Source organism: Palaemon carinicauda, chromosome 18 (assembly GCF_036898095.1).
Source record: "Palaemon carinicauda isolate YSFRI2023 chromosome 18, ASM3689809v2, whole genome shotgun sequence".
Classification (NCBI taxonomy): Eukaryota; Metazoa; Arthropoda; class Malacostraca; order Decapoda; family Palaemonidae; genus Palaemon; species Palaemon carinicauda.
In genome coordinates this window covers 50,748,188-50,765,342 of record NC_090742.1, presented here as the reverse complement: position 1 = coordinate 50,765,342, position 17,155 = coordinate 50,748,188, and the positions used below count along the sequence as shown (strand labels likewise).

The 17,155-nt window shown below is 46.6% G+C and overlaps 1 protein-coding gene and 1 pseudogene across 4 annotated transcripts in view; both read right to left on the bottom strand.

Annotated features, from left to right (window-relative positions):
* Positions 1 to 17,155, bottom strand: part of LOC137657816 (uncharacterized) — a 514,523-nt gene that overhangs the window by 343,356 nt on the left and 154,012 nt on the right. For all 4 annotated transcript variants that reach the window (XM_068392347.1, XM_068392350.1, XM_068392348.1 and 1 more), the window contains exon 7: positions 9,783 to 9,910. In XM_068392347.1, the coding sequence (XP_068248448.1) occupies positions 9,783 to 9,910 (128 nt within the window). The remainder of the gene's footprint in view (positions 1 to 9,782; positions 9,911 to 17,155) is intronic.
* LOC137658068 (5S ribosomal RNA) lies at positions 4,781 to 4,898 on the bottom strand (annotated as a pseudogene).

Below are 17,155 nucleotides of genomic sequence, written 5' to 3'. Positions count from 1 at the left end.
GAAATTGACACGTCAGAAGAGAAGGGCAGCGCCGCTTGGCTAAGGGAAGCGGCAGTCCTTCGAACCTAAGGCTTGTCCTGGGGTTAAAGGGTCAACACTCCTACTCGATTGATTCCTTGGGAAGACTGAGCAAGAAGGAGCTTTGAAAAGACCGAGCAAGAAGGAGCTTTGAGAAGAGATCGAAGGGTGGAAGAAGTACGAGGTTTCTTCGACTTCGAGGATGACCCTCTAAGGATTAGAAGTAAAAGGTTTCTTTGACTTCAAGGATGACCACGAAGGAGAAGTACGAGGTTTCTTCGACTTCGAAGATGAACCCGAAGGAGAAGAATCTCTCTTTGACTTCTTCTTGCACCTTCTTCCAAATCTCTCCCACTGGGAGGATAACCACACGGAGCTTCAGGAAGAGACTGAGGGGGGGAAGAAGAAGTATGAGGTTTCTTCGACTTCAAAGATGACCCCAAAGGAGAAGAATCCCTCTTCGACTTCTTCTTGCACCATCATCCAAATCTTTCCAACTGGGAGGATGACCACTCCCTGCACTCCTCACAGGTATCATCCTGATAACACGGGTGTCCTCTGGAGGCCGGACACAGCGATTGGGGGTCAATCTGAATCGCAGACATGAAAGCAACAAATCTGTACCCTTCAGGTCCAGGATAAGTACGTATGGCAATCAAAAGAAGGAACACTCACAACCTGAAAAGAGAAAGAGGAAAAAAGATAAGTCAATAATGGCAGTCACTGTGGGTGGTGGAGAGACAAACATCCACTCTCAACAAAGCTAAAAACAGAAGTGTAGAGACAACACTGGTGTGTGTGAGCGGGGTAGCTAGTATTACACACCCTAACCCTACTAGCTAGCAATTGGGTAGTCTTCCAGTTTTGCAGAAATCTTTCTTTGTAAAATGTTTTAGAGGCAGTTCAATGTCATACCATATTGGTGTTTACTGAACATCGTCTTGAAGAATCCTGGTTTTCTTATTGAGATTGTGGAGCTCTAAATCCCATAGCAGCTGCAGGCGATGTAATATTTAAACTTTTAGAGTTCAATTAATCTACAATTTTATTATTCTAGAAATTTTACAAATATCTTTAGAATAACAATGTGAAGTCCTGTATTTCAGGGATTTTTTGTTACCAGTAATCTAGTCCAGTTAGATCTGGAATTTTAATTCTACAATTTACTTATCTCTTTCATTCACTTGCATCCAACCTCCATCTGTGTGTGGGAGTCAGCAACATGAACATCAGGGGAGGTTCATAGAAATAAACAAAACTTTGGTAATAATATGTTATTTCTATACTCACCTTGTTCACATACATGCCTTTCCTCCTTCCCAATGAATTGTGCTGACATGAGGACAGGGAATAATTTGACTTTGAAAATAAAATAATAAAGGCCCTTTACTAGATTATGTGTCTACGAAAGATAATTTTAGAGGTACAGGGTAGATGTTGATAAACCAAGCTTCTGGAGAAGGAGAAATATGAATAAGAGGTGAGTAGAGAAAAGGGATTTTGACGAAGGAAAAATCTATTTCTGGGCGAGGAACCTGTGTCGCCCAGTGAAATGCTCCTTAAAGCACCATTTCAAAGGTATAAATACTGCTAAATATACCAGAGAAAAAAGTTGCATGGAATGCTAGGAATATATCTAGCTCGCTCACCCCTAAAGGGTGTCGGTATTAAAACTGGGGCGAGTGATACCACTACCAGAGATCCCTCTCCAATTAGACTTCTCCTCCCTCAAAATCCCCCGTTACTACGAGGTGTCGTTCACTACAGCTACTGCAACCCCCCCCCCCCCCACCACCACCACCACTACCTATCCTTCTCTCATCATTCCTTGTTAGCACCCATGAACCTTCGGACGTGTTATTTTGTGTTTTTGAAGATGTCAAGCGTTTTGGAGATCCCTGCTCCCAAATTGAGTATTATATTTGTCTGTTTGGGATTTCTAGGTAGCGACACACGTTCATTCTATAACCTTGTTGGGTTTTATCTCAGCCACTTTGTTGACGCTCCCTTACGGGTGTGTATGCAGTCTTTTGGTGTCGCTTCCTCGGGATCTCTTTGTTTTGTAAGACTTTCTTTTAGTTCCTTTTACTAATGTTGTAGTCTTATTTTTGAGTTATGAATAAGAGGTGAGTAGAGAAATACATCTTATCATTAAAATGACAAATTCGGAGATAATTTGTATTTTTCCTAACCATACAAACCTTAGCTATTTACATTGGGGTTTACCTTTTAGCGTAGCTGAAATGGCGAGCCATTAGAATTTAACGAGGGTGTATTACCCCCGCGCTAATTAGCGGGGGGGGAGGAGTGGTAGCTAGCTACCCCTCCCCCACTCACACACCGGTGAACTGCTTCACTTCACTTAGAGGTAGGACTTGGGGGACAGGGCTGGCGGGCAAATATGTGTAAATAGCTAAGATTTGTATGGTTAGGAAAAATACAAATTATCTCCGAATTTGTCATTTGTTCCGTAACCGAAATACAAACCACGCTATTTACATTGGGTGACTTACCCCTTAGGAAGGGTGGAAAGTCCCCAGCCATACTGGCTTTGGCTTTACCCGGGGACACAGACTCCGAGTGAGTCGCACTCGAGAAAAGGAGTCCCTGCACCTCACAAGTTCCTTGCTCCGCAAGGAAACGTGTGGCCTACATAAGCTTGTGTGTGAAGGAAGAAGTGTGACCTGTCCTAGGCAGTTGACCTGGAGTTCCAGAAGGAACTCTGGGTTAGGACGTTCCCAATACCACCTCGTCAGGGTATGGGGGACGCGACAGTATTGACTCAATACTCGGAACACAAGGAAGCATGCTTTACCTGCAGAGATTTGAGGTCAGCTATGCAGAGACCAGGATGCTGCTTCCCCAGTAGAGGGGACAATGAAGAAAGAAGTAAGGGCCAGACATACTTCTTTCGTTCATGCAGACTAAAACCTGATAACAATGCCCTCAACCTTCTGCTACCTGTCCAAAAAGGAGCCTGAGGTTAGACAAGCTGTTGTGTAGCCACCACAGAGCGATAGAAGGTCATTAGACGCTTCCAGACTCCAGCTTGTAGCACCTGCGTCACAGAGTAATACTACTCGAAGGCGAGGGACGTTGCGATGTATCCGACATCGTGCTGTAGGGCGACGTGACGGGGGAGGGTCTGGATTCAGGTCGAGATGAATGTCCTTGAGTCCGAGCTGAAGAGGTATACTGGAGACTCTCCCCTGTGTCCTTCCTGTGCTCCCAACCCAGCTGCACGTGAGGACAAACTGCAGCTGTTCCTAAAGATAACCCCTCGATTCCTTTACTGGCAAGAAGGAGAAGGTTTGGGTCATCTGATACAGAATGGCGACTCAAAATCTTGAAGGAGCTAGACCGAAGGGCCGGGACCCCAAGATTCTGAGTCTAGCAAATAACTCAGGAGCGAACCTGAATGTTGCCTTCCCCTATTCCTTAGAAAGGGCGGAGTCGTACGAGACCAAGAAGATTGCTTACATACTGGCCGAGGCCAGAGTGAGCAGGAGCACCGTCCCCCAAGACGGAATACGATCAGGGGCCTGAGAATGAATGAATGAAGAGGTATCTCTCCCACGACACCAACCACAGAAGACTCTCCACTTCGCCAGGTAGACCCCTGCGGATGACTATCGCAGGTGACGCGACCTCTGCTCCGCGACTGTAGCGGGTTGTCTCTTCTTGAGGCGGCGAAGTGTCTCCAGGCGCGAAGCCGAAGCAATGCCACGGCTCGTGAAAGATGTTGTAGTGTGGTTGTTAGAGTAGCCTGTGCCGTGGGAGAAGCTCTCCCAGGAGTTCCGTCAGGGGAAGCAGAGGGTCCGGAAACCGTTCCGCGTATAGTCACAGCGGAGCTCTCAGGGCCATCGAAAGGTTGACAGACAACCTGGTCTTGTTGAGACCCATTCTCAACAGACAACAATGGTGGGAAGACGCAGGCGTCGATGTTGTCCCACCATCCCCGGAAAGCATTTTGCCAAAGAGTCTTGGGGTCTGAGACTGGGGGGAAGAACAGTGGAAGCTTGAAGTTCCAGGCTGTCGCGATCAGGTCCCCCAGGCCAAGACTTGCTGGCTACTAAAGGCCAAAGACCCCCAGGTACCCTCTATCTAAGAGGCTCTGCCCAGATAGTCGGAGAGAACATTCCTCTGCCCGGAATGAGCGAGCCGATAGGGGTATAGAGAGGACCTCGGATCATCTCAGTATCTCTACTGGAAGATGCGAAGGTATGAAAATGCGTCCCTTGCTGGTTGGAATACGCCAGTACCATGAAGTCGTCGCGCAAGGAGCGATTCAGCAGGAACTGTAGGATCTGTAGAGGGGCCAGACTACGGCCCCTAAGCCTGCCTGAATGATGGAGAGGTATCCTTCAGGTCCTGACCATAGGCCTGAACCGGAACATGAGCGCCCCCCCCCCCCTTTTCTTTGAAGAGTCCGAGAACAGCATCACAATGTGGGGAAAGGACGAGAATATCCACTCCCATCAAGAGGTTCCATAGGTCAACACCCATTGCAGGTCTAAACGTTCCGCTGGTCCCCTAGGGGCCAGAAAGTCCGGTTAATCGTTGCTTTGATACCACCGGAACTTGGGCCGCCCCACAGGGAACTTATCCTGAGGCGACCGTTCAGGACTTTAGACGGGTCAATGAGGAAAAGAGACCCAGGAAACGTTCCAAGGAAGGGCTGAAAGCTCTGCTTGACTGAGAACAGGTACTGTGACTCTCATTAGCCTTGCCACAGTCAACTGAAGGGAAGGCTCGGAGAAGGAGGCAACAGCATCTGGCGTACCCAGGCAGTCACTCATCCAAGTACTGACAAGCCCAACGTTGCTTAACTTCGCTGATCAGACGAGAAGCAGTGTTTCCAACGTGGTAAGGCCGCTAACTCAATATCATGGCTAGATACCCCAGATGTTGAGGCAGAAGTAGAGAAAGCTTCTAGCAAATTACCATGATCCCTCACTCATGGTAAGGACCCGGAAGCTTGTCCCGGCGTTGAAGAAGGTCGAACCCGAGCTTACCGGAGTTGACCAGACCTCCAAAAGGCGAAGGAGGTGGAAGCCTGCTCCTGAGCGGCCATGAGGAAAACCGGGAGAGTTCTTTAGGGAAAAACCTACGATGCTGCGGCGGGATCGCCACACCGCATCTTAAGTCTAGGCTGAATTCCAAGAGCTTCCTGGAAGATGGATGGAATGGAAACTGGAAGTACCCGTCCTTCCGATCCAGGGCCTAAGGAGTCCCGCCGCCTCGTTACCAGTCTGATCGATTCTGCTGTTCCACGCTGGACGAAGTTTGTTCGACAAACTTGAACAGAGCTGAGAGGTTGACTACGGAATTCCCGTCTCAGATGCTTTCCTACGAGAAAGGATCGACTGAAGAAGCCGGGGGGGTGAAGCCGTCGACGATCCTATGGAGGACCTTCTCCTAAGGCATGGATCATTCTGCCCAAACGGGCAAAACTCTTGCCGCCCCATGGCATAGAGGTTCAGTGACACTGAATTTGCTGACAGAGACGGAGAGATGGTAAGAGCAAGGCGCGATACCTTTGGCTGATCACGGAGATCGTGCAGGAATCGGCATCGGGAAGCTGTTATCCGGATGAGTAACCTTAGGCATCCTCCCAGCGTGAGACCTGCTAGGGGGGGTTGCTAATCCTAGAGTTTGTGAACTCTGCCGCTCCCTCTAGGATTATGCCCCCCCCCGGGAGAGCTTCCCGTGCTACCTGTCCATGACAGGAGGGGACTGCTATTGGACACCTTGTCTTAGCTGCCGTAGCCAGTCCGATAACTTAAGCCGACGAGGCTGAAAGAAGAGGCGCTGGAGGCCTGCAGGGTCTGGAAGAAAGCGCCTTGGAGGAGTGAAAACGGAAGTCGACTTCCTCAGCACAACCGCTGTCCATGTCCCTGTCCTTGGGCACAAACAAGCTCTTCCCAAGGATGGAAGAGTGTCTGAGCTTGTCGACATCCACGGAGGAGACACTCGAGAGGAAGCCCTCAGTCACTGCGTCTAGATGGTCCAACCTCGAGCTTGCCCGCAAGTTCGAAACTTGGCGACGAAACGCCAAGTTGCTTGAGCCCGAGAGGCGGAAAGTACCCATGACCTTCCTGGAGCTTCCTTGTACAAAACCTCGGGTCGCAACCAAGGAGGGAAAGGACCTGGTAAACCCCTTCCACGAGATGGAGAAGAGGAAGGGGTAAACCAGTCATCCCTTGCCCGAAGGAGAAATCTCGAACGGAAAGCTCCCTGGCAAGACCCTTCCAGGGAATGACGAGGAAGGGCTAACCCAGGTTCTGAAAAGAAGAATGTTGCTCAGACCTCCCTGAAGATTCTTCCTGCTCTTGCATGTGCCATGCTCTGCGTTCACGGGGTGAAGACCGTGTTCTGGAAATACGCTCCAGAAGACTCGCCAGGCTGGCCATGTTGCGAAATGCCGACGGGAATCGCGGTCGCAATCGCCCTGGCGCTCACGCGATGGAAAATCAATGGTTTGAGCATGGCCGAACATGGAAGCGCCCATGCGCGGGCACGCAGGAGCGCAGACGAAAGTGCGCGAGGAAGCGCAGAAGGAGGGCGAGCGTGGTAGGAAGGGCGAGAGCTGGTGGTCGGAATCCGAAAGTTCACAGGCGAGCGATGACCCGTAGGCGAGCAATGGATACTGCAGGAATGAAGCCGACGTTCGCGCGATGTAACACCGTCGGTTCGCGCGACGGAACACCGTCGGTTCGCGCGACGGAACACCGTCGGTTCGCTCGATAGAACACCGTCGGTTCGCGCGACGGAAAACCGTTAGTCCGCGCGACGGAATACCGTTGGTTCACGCGCGGGCGAACATTGGAGCGCATGTGTGCGTAGGCGCGCGGGCACGTGGGCGTGCGGTCGCGCGGGCACGTGGGCTTGCGGTCGCGCGGGCACGTGGGCGTGCGGTCGCACGGGCACGTGGGCGTATGGTCGCGCAGGCATGTGGGCGTATGGTCGCGCGGGCGAGCGCAGGAGGTCGGGAGATCGATGGCGCGTAGGCGGGCGATGGCGCGTTGACGAGCGATGGCGCGTCTTGGCGAGCGATGGCCCGTAGGCGAGTGAAGACGCGTTGGCAAGCTATGGCGCGTTGGCGAGCGCTGGTGCGTTAACAAAACGCTAGCGGGCAGGCGAAGAATCGCGCGGGCGCGTAGGCGATCGCTAACGCGTAAAAGACTAGGGATGGTTAGCGCGCATCGCGCTAAACAGAAGGCGCGCAGGTGCATCAGGAAGGTGAGCGCTGAAGCAAGCTGTTAATCAGGCGATCCTGGACTGTCAGGAAAAACCGTTGGCGCCCATTGGTGCGTGGCAGGAAAGGGCACGCAGATGTGCGCTGGCGATTGAAGAAAGCTGGCGCACAGAAGGACAGAAGTAAAGGTGAGCGCTGGCGAGCAGGAGGAAGATCTACGGCAAGACTCAGCTACCGGAGATCGTGGTCCACAGCAGGCGAGCGCTAGATGGCTACTGATGGTGTTCAGGGGACCTGACACGCGTGGCAGATCGATGGCGATCGTTGACGCGCAGGAGATCGCTGACGAGCAGGCGAACGTTGACGCGCCTGTGGTCGCTGGCGAGCTGGTGATCGCTGGCGAGCAGAAGGCAACGCGTGGAATCCTGTGCGTAGAAGAAGAGTCCTTGTCCAAGACCTGAACCGATGTTCTAGATTGCGCGATCGAACGTGGGCGCACAGGGCACGTAACAGGAACCAACAGGAACAGCAGCGACGATCATCAGGAGAGCGCTGACGAACAGGAGAGCTCTGGCGAACAAGGAGATCGCCTGTGCGCTAACACTGAGCAGGAGAGCGCCTGTGCGCTAACACTGAGCAGGAGAGCGCCTGTGCGCTAACACTGAGCAGGAGAGAAAACTGCAGAAGGGCGCGCAGGGGAACCCTGACACGCAAGGGAAGCACCCCCGTGGGAGGCAACCCATTGCCCCGAGGGGACCATTGTCCGTCGGAAGACCGATGTCCGTCGGAAGACCGTTGTCCATTGGAAGACCGATGTCCGTCGGAAGACCATTGTCCGTCGGAAGACCATTGCCCGTCGGAAGACCGTTGCCCATTGGAAGACAAGGTCAGACTGCTGTCCATCTGCACCAGGGGCGGAAGGTCAAGAAGAAGGAGTTGCAGGCTGCATACGGAGATTCAAAAAGGCGCCTCTTAGCCCCCTTATAGGGAGATGGGAGGCCCTTACGACGTAGCGGACGGGGAGCCTTACGGCGAAGGCGGCCAACAGCAACAACAGCAGAAGAGTCCTCCGAAGAGGAGTCTCTATGAGTGTACTCTCTCGCGAACGAAAGAGAAACACTTCGTAGAAGAGACGGGTCAGCCAGTGACCTAAAAAGAGCAATCCTCCAAAGAGGGGCTCCTGCAGTTGCCCAGCCCCATGAGCGTAACTGCAGGTGCGACCGCTCAGCACCAAGAGCATAGTCGCACGAAAAAAAGGCAAGAGAAGAACCCCCCAAAGGGGAAAAAACTCAAGCCTGGACAGGAAAACTTCCCTCGGAAGGAAAGCTACCCACCCAAGGAGGCGAGCCTCCTGAGTGTTCTAAAATGAACTGGAGAGCTGTCAATCGTCACGGGAGTACTTCCAGAAGGAGCAAGCCCCTGACGATCTATAGGGGAGGCAGCAACAGCCGAATCCGCAGGCCTCAACAAGACAGCTCACTCCGTTGTCACATTACAGAAACGAACTAGATCGGTAACTGTGAAAAATAAAAACAAAAATCATTAGTTAACATTCATTCCCCCGGGAAGGCTCCGAAGAGGAATCCCGAGGGAAAGGAACACAAGAATTACACAACAGGCACGTGCCCTCACATCCACTTACACTCACGGAAGGAGAGCTGTAACCAACACAGAATTATAACAATTATAATTATGTAACTATGTAATTATGTAATTTAAAAATGAATGAACACTAAAGAAAGAACAAAAACCCCGAAAGGAATCGTTCTACAAAGCTGAAAAAAAAACAAATACAATTAGATTCATAAGCTAATTGAGACAAAACGTACGGCGTAGCAACCCCACCCACATGGGAAGGAAGCTACTCAGACGTAGTAAAAGTAACGTAGTAAAAGGGTGAACGACCTCAAGAGAGAGAGAGAGAGAAAGACCAAAGTCAAACTCGATCGCGACCCATGAAATACACCATGGTGACCTAACTGCCGAGGGCTCCACGGAGATATCGTACACTACACACACAAGCACAAACTCTGAAAAGAAAACTTACTGATTTCTATACTCAAATATATACATAAACACGAAAAAATGTTTACATATTGAGTAAAAGAAAAGTAAGTGATTAAGTAAAGACAAAACAACAATGGCTGCCAAGCGAGGACAAAGACAGAGACGTCTGTCCATGTCCGAGCCAAAAGTGAAAGTGAAGCAGTTCACCGGTGTGTGAGGGGGGGAGGGGTAGCTAGCTACCACTCCCCCCCCCCCCCCCCCCCGCTAACTAGCGCGGGGGTAATACACCCTCGTTAAATTCTAATGGCTCGCCATTTCAGCTACGCTAAAAGGTAAACCCCAATGTAAATAGCGTGGTTTGTATTTCGGTTACGGAACAAACTCGGTTTATTACAATATCATAAAATATAAACATCACTATCATATACAGGTACCTGTATTGGCAATAAAGCTAAAAGAAAAAGGAAATAATGTTACTATCTACATAATGTAATATTCATTAACATTCCTAAAACAGAAAAATACAAAATATTACATTCAATAATATCAGGAGACTTGCCTTTTGATCTCCCGTTACTGAAGTGCTGTAGATCAACATCATTTCAACAGAAGCTTCTAGAAACTGGGATGCAAGGTCATAACTACCTCCCTTAAATGCCATAACCCCAAGATTACCACTGTTTACACCTAAAAAGTAAAAAAGAATACATTTAAATCTTAAATCAGTTCATTACAATTTTCCCATCAAACCAATAGTGACATTTGTGTGTCCATACTCAAAAGAAAATCCTTATTCAGGTACTACCTTAACAATTTTAACAGCTGTTCCAGCTCACCCTGAAAACATATTCCTACATTAAGGATGATGGTTTGTATCTGCGTAGGAACAAATAGCTGTTGTTAACGGAATCAGTTGTTTATAATAAAACAGCATTTTTTAGTTATGCTGTTTATGGCTATATGCATTACTAATGATACTTTTATCAATCTCTATTGCTTTTTTAACTTATTGCACTAGAAATTGGGATATAGATATGAAGGAAATGATGTTGGCTTATAATATGGGATCTAAAGCTAATTTCAAGCTACCATTATCAAGGATACGAACACACAAATAACTACTAGTGGTCTTAATATGATTTAAAATTCATTCAACTAATCTTAAAATAATTATTGCAGAATACCAATATGTTATAGAGTATCATTGTTTTATACACTTCACATAAAGCTATTAATATCATTAGTTATCAATAAGATGTGTAAGAGTTTGTTTGTTTTTTTCATTCATTATGATTAGCCATGAAAAAAAAACTGTTTTCATTTTAAGCATTGTATGAAGGAAATACTTTTTATGGAATTAGCTCTATTTCATTGCTTTACATTTCTATGGATACAATAAGTAAAACAACATTTGTAGTAACATCATCTTTCCACAACCAAAACCTAGCCCATACACAGATAGTTTTGTAATTTATAGCAGTCATCTACATCACATATACAAGATGAATTAATTAAAATTTGCCTTAATTTTTTACCTTGTTTCATCTAAAGGTTGTCTTATGTGTATTTATTATTATTATTAATTATCATTATTATCATTATTATTATTATTAATATTATTATTATCATGAATTATTCATTTATCATTTATATATTGTTGTTGTTGTTGTTGTTGTTCCTAACTAAGCTAAAACCCTAGTTGGAAAAGCAAGATGCTAAAAGCCCAAGGGCTCCAACAAGAAAAAATACCCCAGTGAGGGAAGGAAATAAGAAAATAAATAAACAATATAAACAGTAAAGAACAATTAATTTAAATATTTTTAAAAACATTAACAACATTAAAAGAGATTTCATATATATACAGTACTATAAAAAGACTTATGTCAGCCTGTTCAACATAAAAACATTAGCAGCAACTTTCAACTTTTGAAGTTCTACCGATTCAACTACCCAAATAGGAAGATCATTCCAAAACTTGGTCACGGCTGGAATAAAACTTCTAGAGTACTGTGTAGTATTGAGCCTCATGATGGAGGAGGCCTGACTATTAGAATTAACAGCATGCATAGTATTACGAACAGGATCTAACTGTCTGGGAAGATCTGAATGTAAAGGATGGTCAGAATTATAAAAAATCTTATGCAACATGCATAATTAACTAATTGAACGAGGGTGCCAGAGATTAATATCTAGATCAGGAATAAGGAATTTAATAGACCATAAGTTCCAGTCCAAAAAATTGAGCTGAGAATCAGCAGCTGAAGACCAGACAGGAAAACAATACTCGAAACAAGGTAGAATGACGCAATTAAAACACTTCCTCAGAATAGAATGATCACCAAAAATCTTGAAGGACTTTCTCAATAAGCCAATTTTTTGTGCAATTGAAGAAGACACAGACCTAATGTTTCTCTCAAAAGTAAATTTGCTGTCGAGAATCACAGCTAAATTTCAAGTCATACAAACTTAAAGAAACATTATCAATGCTGAGATCCGGATGTTGAGGAGCCACTATCCTTGACCTACTTACAATCATACTTTGAGTTTCATTAGGATTCAACTTCATACCCTTTGTGACAATTGTCCTGGGGCCCCCACATTTAGCCTCCAAATCCAACATGAAAGTTAAAACCAAGAGCTATTATAAATCTAAAACTGCAACGAATAAATTAGATTTGAAGACTTTTTCTATGAATGGGAAAATAATGCTTCCCTAGAAACGCCTTTTCTTAATGGTACAACCTCCACCCCAAAACCTAGCCTTATTTAAAATAATCGTTGGCTTCCCAAGATACCTCGATCCTTAATTCTGAGTCGGCTTTCATATTCATTACTCGTCAATTGATTTGCTTGTCTGAAAATCTGTTGCATTCTTATTTAGTGTAGTTATGTTTTTCCATGATATCATTAACAAAGCTCAGTGAAAACACAAGTTTATTTTACAAAAAAAAATGTGTTTGTTATGGGATCAAAATAAGATATATTAACGTGTTCATTACTGATATTTGCATATTACAGTACTGAAATTGGAAAGTAATAGGCCTGGTTTTAAAGCTTAAAATGCAGTGTATTTCCGTATATTAGGCCACCTTGCATTTCTTAATTCAATATATAATCTATTAATAATTAAACAGTACTATTATGAGTATCATTAGGTTAAGTTAGGCAGTTAAAGAATACAAGGAATTATGTACTTTGCATAAATCAAAATCAACTTATTTTCAGTGTTAAGCAGAGGGTTAAGCTTATACAGTACTTGGTAGGCAAAGCTGTATGATAGCCTGCCTGGGAGATTACACTTTATTGTCTTCTTCATATCCTTCTTTTCATTTTATTTCATTTATCCTGCTATCTCTTTTTGCTATATAAAATTGGCAGTATTAGCACAAGAAAAGCAAGCCCAAAGAATAGTCTAGTGTCAAATAATCTAGGTCTAATGTAGCCTATCATATCTAATTTACTTTAAATATTCGATAATGTTCAAGTTGTTGTTACTTTAGCCAAGACCACAAAAAGACTAAAATATGACAGCACTCAACCTGTATTATATTTAAAGCTAATTTACCATAATTCAGGGTTAGGCAATTATTATTAATATTATTATTATCACTAGCCATGCTAGTAGGAAAAGTAGGATGCTATAAGCCCAAGGTCTCCAACTGGGAAAAATAGCCCAGTGAGGAAAGGAAGCAAGGGAATAAATAAGCTAAAAGAAAAGTAAAGAACATTCAAAATAAAATATTTTAAGAACAGTAACTGCATTAAATTAGATCCTTCATATATAAACTATAAAAACTTAAAAAAAACCAAGAGGAAGAGAAAAAAGATCTTGAAACAGTTTTTTATATTAGTTTCTGGAACAGTGCTTCAGACTACCAAATCTTTACTATCAGGAGTGAATGATCTAATCAATGCTGTCATCTTCATTAAATCTCTTTTATTGTTTGCAGAATCAATGAGGGATAGATCTAAAGAGTTGTTTAATGAAGGGGTAAAACAGTCTGGTAGATATATTTACAAGAGAAAAAGTGCAAAATAAAAAATGTATTGTCCATTTAGATCACATGAATTATGCAGGAACTCAAACACACACACACACACACACAGAGAGAGAGAGAGAGAGAGAGAGAGAGAGAGAGAGAGAGAGAGAGTGTGTGTGTGTGTGTGTGTGTGTGTGTGTGTGTGTGTGTGTGTGTGTGTGTGTGATAACCCTGTAAAGGTTGAATAAGTCTCAGAACCCTATCATGTAAAACGGTAAGTCGTCGTATATGAAAAGGGTGAAGTCTTGTATGTGGGGGTTTGCTTCAACAAGACCAGATATAGATTGCCATCGACCTCTTACCTGAAGGAGTTTCAATCAAACCCTTTCTCGCTAGCGAGAAAACTACCGTCTAATTCAGGCAAGGCCTGCCAGGGGAAATGAACTGGAATGTAAAGAATTTTTCATTCTCTGCTAATTTCCGTCCCGGCAGTTGAGGGTTTCTCGATGACGAGAAAAGATAACAAGCCACATACTAACCCAACCACTCGAAGTGGGAGGATGGAGGGAAGATGACGGTGGTTCGTTCGAAAACGAAAGGGTCGGTGCTGGCGAGACCAGCCTAGGTGACCTAGTAATCAGCTGGGAGTGTAGTGATGTAACACATCACGCTTCGCTTCAAGACCCATCCGGTAAGGGGGAGGGGGTGGAAGGTCGACCATAGAGTTTTCAGAAAAAAACTTTGGATGGCAGAAGCCGAGAGATTCGACGCGACGACAACCTAGGGGTTCTGAATTTATTTAATTAATTCCTTTCTCACGACCCTAAGGGATCGTGAATCTATTTCACACGACCCTAAGGGATCGTGAATCTATTTTGCGCGACCCTAAGGGATCGTTGTGATGAGAACCCGCAGGAACTCTGTCACCGATTCCAGATGGAATCTTCAGGAATTGTGTCGTGTGAACCCACCGGGGTTCACGAGACCAGAAGCATGATCAAAACTCAGAGGAACTATGTCATAATTACCCGTGGGGAGACGGAAACCTCTAGGCTGCAGGCATCCCTCAGGATTTAGAAACCTCAGCAGGTTTCTGAACCTTCTTGCCTGTGGGAGGCTTCCCGGCAGGCAAGAGCAACACAGGCCTACCCTTAGGGATAGGGTCTGAGCATTGTCACGTGGGCGACTGCTGTCTCTGAGGCGATGGAAAATAGGAAGTGGGCTGCGCGAGCCTGAGGGTTTAACATAGCATGTAGAGTTGGTGTCGTGCACCGAGATGGTAACGCGCGCATGACCACTCCGCGTGACGAGAGTCCGAGTACTCGGTCATAAGAGTAAAATTCTGAATGACGATGGTCGTGCGCGTAAAGCTGTAGAGTTGGTCACGCACGTAGCGCAAATCGCATGCACGCGAACACTCCGCGCAACGAGTCAGAAGACTGTCATTAGAGTAAAACTCTTGATGACGATGTTCATGCGCGTAGTGCTGATCGCACGCGATCGCGAGAGTCCGAAGACTCTCTGTCATAAGAGTAAAACTCGATAATGATGGTCACGTGCGTAGAAATGGTCATGCGTGTGACGAGTGTCTGAAGACGCTCTGTCATAAGATTAAAGCTTTTGATGACGATGGTCACGTGCACAAAGATGGTAACACACGCGCGACGAGAGTCCGAAGACTCTGTCATAAGGGTAAAACTCTTGATGACAATAGTTACACGTGTATAGTTGGTCGCACACGTAGCGCTGATCACGCGCACGCGAACACTTCACGTGACAAGAGTCAGAAGACTATCTGTCATAAGAGTAAAACTCTTGATGACGATGGTCGCGCATAAAGTTGGTCACGCTTGTAATGCTGATTGCGCACGCGTGTAATACTGATTGCGTACACGTGAACACTTCGAGCGACTAAAGTCCGAAGACTCTCTGTCGTAAGAGTAAAAATGTTCATGACGATGGTCATGCGCATGGCGCTGATAGCCGTCGCTGCCATGCTGGTCGTGCGCGCCAAGTTGGTCACGTGAGCGCGAACACTCCGCTTGACGAGAGTCCGAAGACTCTGTCATAAGAGTAAAATTCTTGGTGCCTAGTTTCACGAGAATCAGAAGGTTCAGCATGATCGCGTGAACCCATAGAGATCACACGATAAGGAGAGAAACTCCCTGCTACGATAACCCATATGTTCAGCGTAGCACAGGACGCGCGAGCACGAAAGCTCTACACGACGAGAGTCCGAAAACTCTCTGTCATAAGAGTAAGACTCTTGATGACGAGGGTCACAAGAACTCGAAGGTTCAGCGCAACCGAAGTGTCAGCGAGACTAAAGGCACGAGAGCCCAAAGGTTCAGCGTAACCTGTGTTGCGAGACCCCGAAGGGATAGCGCAACGGGAAACCGAAGTTTCCTTGTCACGAGACACAGAAGGATCAGCGTGACTGATGTACGAGAGTCCGAAGGTTCAGCGTAACCATCGTTACGAGAGCCCGAGTGCTCAGTGTAATTGAAACCCAAAGGTTCCAAGTCGTGTGAACTCAAAAATCCAGCGTGACAGAGACCCGAAGGATTCCTAAGGTCATGAGAACTCGCAGGATCAACATGACGAGAACCTGAAGGCTCACGATCCCCGCGAGGAGAACCAGCTGGTTCAAAAAGACGTCTCCCAACAGCACGAGGAAGAGAACATCCACGATAGAGAGGGGCCACAACCCCTTCCTGCCTACGATCCTCCGGAGAGGAACGCTGAGCACTCCACCCGAGGGGGAGACTGATACAACTCTAAAGATACCTCCTCCGCTGGGGGGGTTTGTTCTCCCGAAGGAGAACTTTGCCTAAGACAAGACTCTCGCTCCACCCCTCGAGGAGAACTATAAGCGTAGGGGGGGACCAGCAGTGCCCAAAGGCTGTCTACTCTTGAGAACGAGAGACCCGTTCCCCTCGAACGGGAAACCTGCTTCGGAGAAAGCTCTGCCATCGGCCCAGCGACGACCCGCAGCTCTAATACACAAGCTGAACCTGAGTTTTCTCTCGCGAACGAGAGGAAAGTTCTCCCGAATGAGAACACTACCTAGGACAAGCTTTCTTCTAGCTCTGGAAAAAAAGTGTAGGCGTAATAATCTCTTGCGCGAACGAGTGTCCTCCTGAAGGAGGACATCGCCTAAGACAAGCTTTCTCCCAGCTCTATGGGGAAAAATGCGTAGGCATAATAATCTTACTCGCAAACAAGAGAGATGTTAAATCGCCTAAGACAAGCTTTCTCACAGCTCTTTGGGAAAAAGCATAGGCGTATCGATCTCTCTCACGTACGAGAGAGGAGTTCCCCCGACGGAGGAACAAGCCTAGGACTTGCTTTTCCCCAGCTCAAGGGGAAGAAGCACAGTCTTCGGCAACGAGATAGCAGAAGCAGATCTCGTCGATATGTCAGCGATTCTTCCCGAAAGAGGGAAGGTTGCTGAACGTCTGAAGTAGGTAAGCTCTCCCTAGGAAGAAAGGGCAGCCCAACTCCAGGGAAGGTTCTCCAACCCCTGGAGTTGAACGTCCTGGCAGCATTCAATGCTTCCCATCAACAAGCCTTGTTCAAGTTGAAGGTCGGCAACGAGTGCTACCTAGTAAGGTGGGCAGCTCACGAGCTTCCACAGGAAGCGCAGGACATTGACCACAGCGGCCGAAGCCATCGGTCTTGCTTTCTACGACGCGGCTATCTGTAGAAAAGCAAATAAAAGTTGTGATGAATTGCAATTCATAATTCCGCTGCCTAGCATGAACTATTCAGGGAATAAGTCACCTTACTTGTACGAGAATTCCTCGAAAGGGAGCGGAACTGTTATAAACTTCAACTCAAGTGCTAAACAAACACACGAGAGTGTTGGGAGCTGCCGGCCACGCATGCAGGGGAGGGCGGAAAGGTAGGGGAGGTATATCAACACAATGATAACTCCCTTACGGCGGAGTAC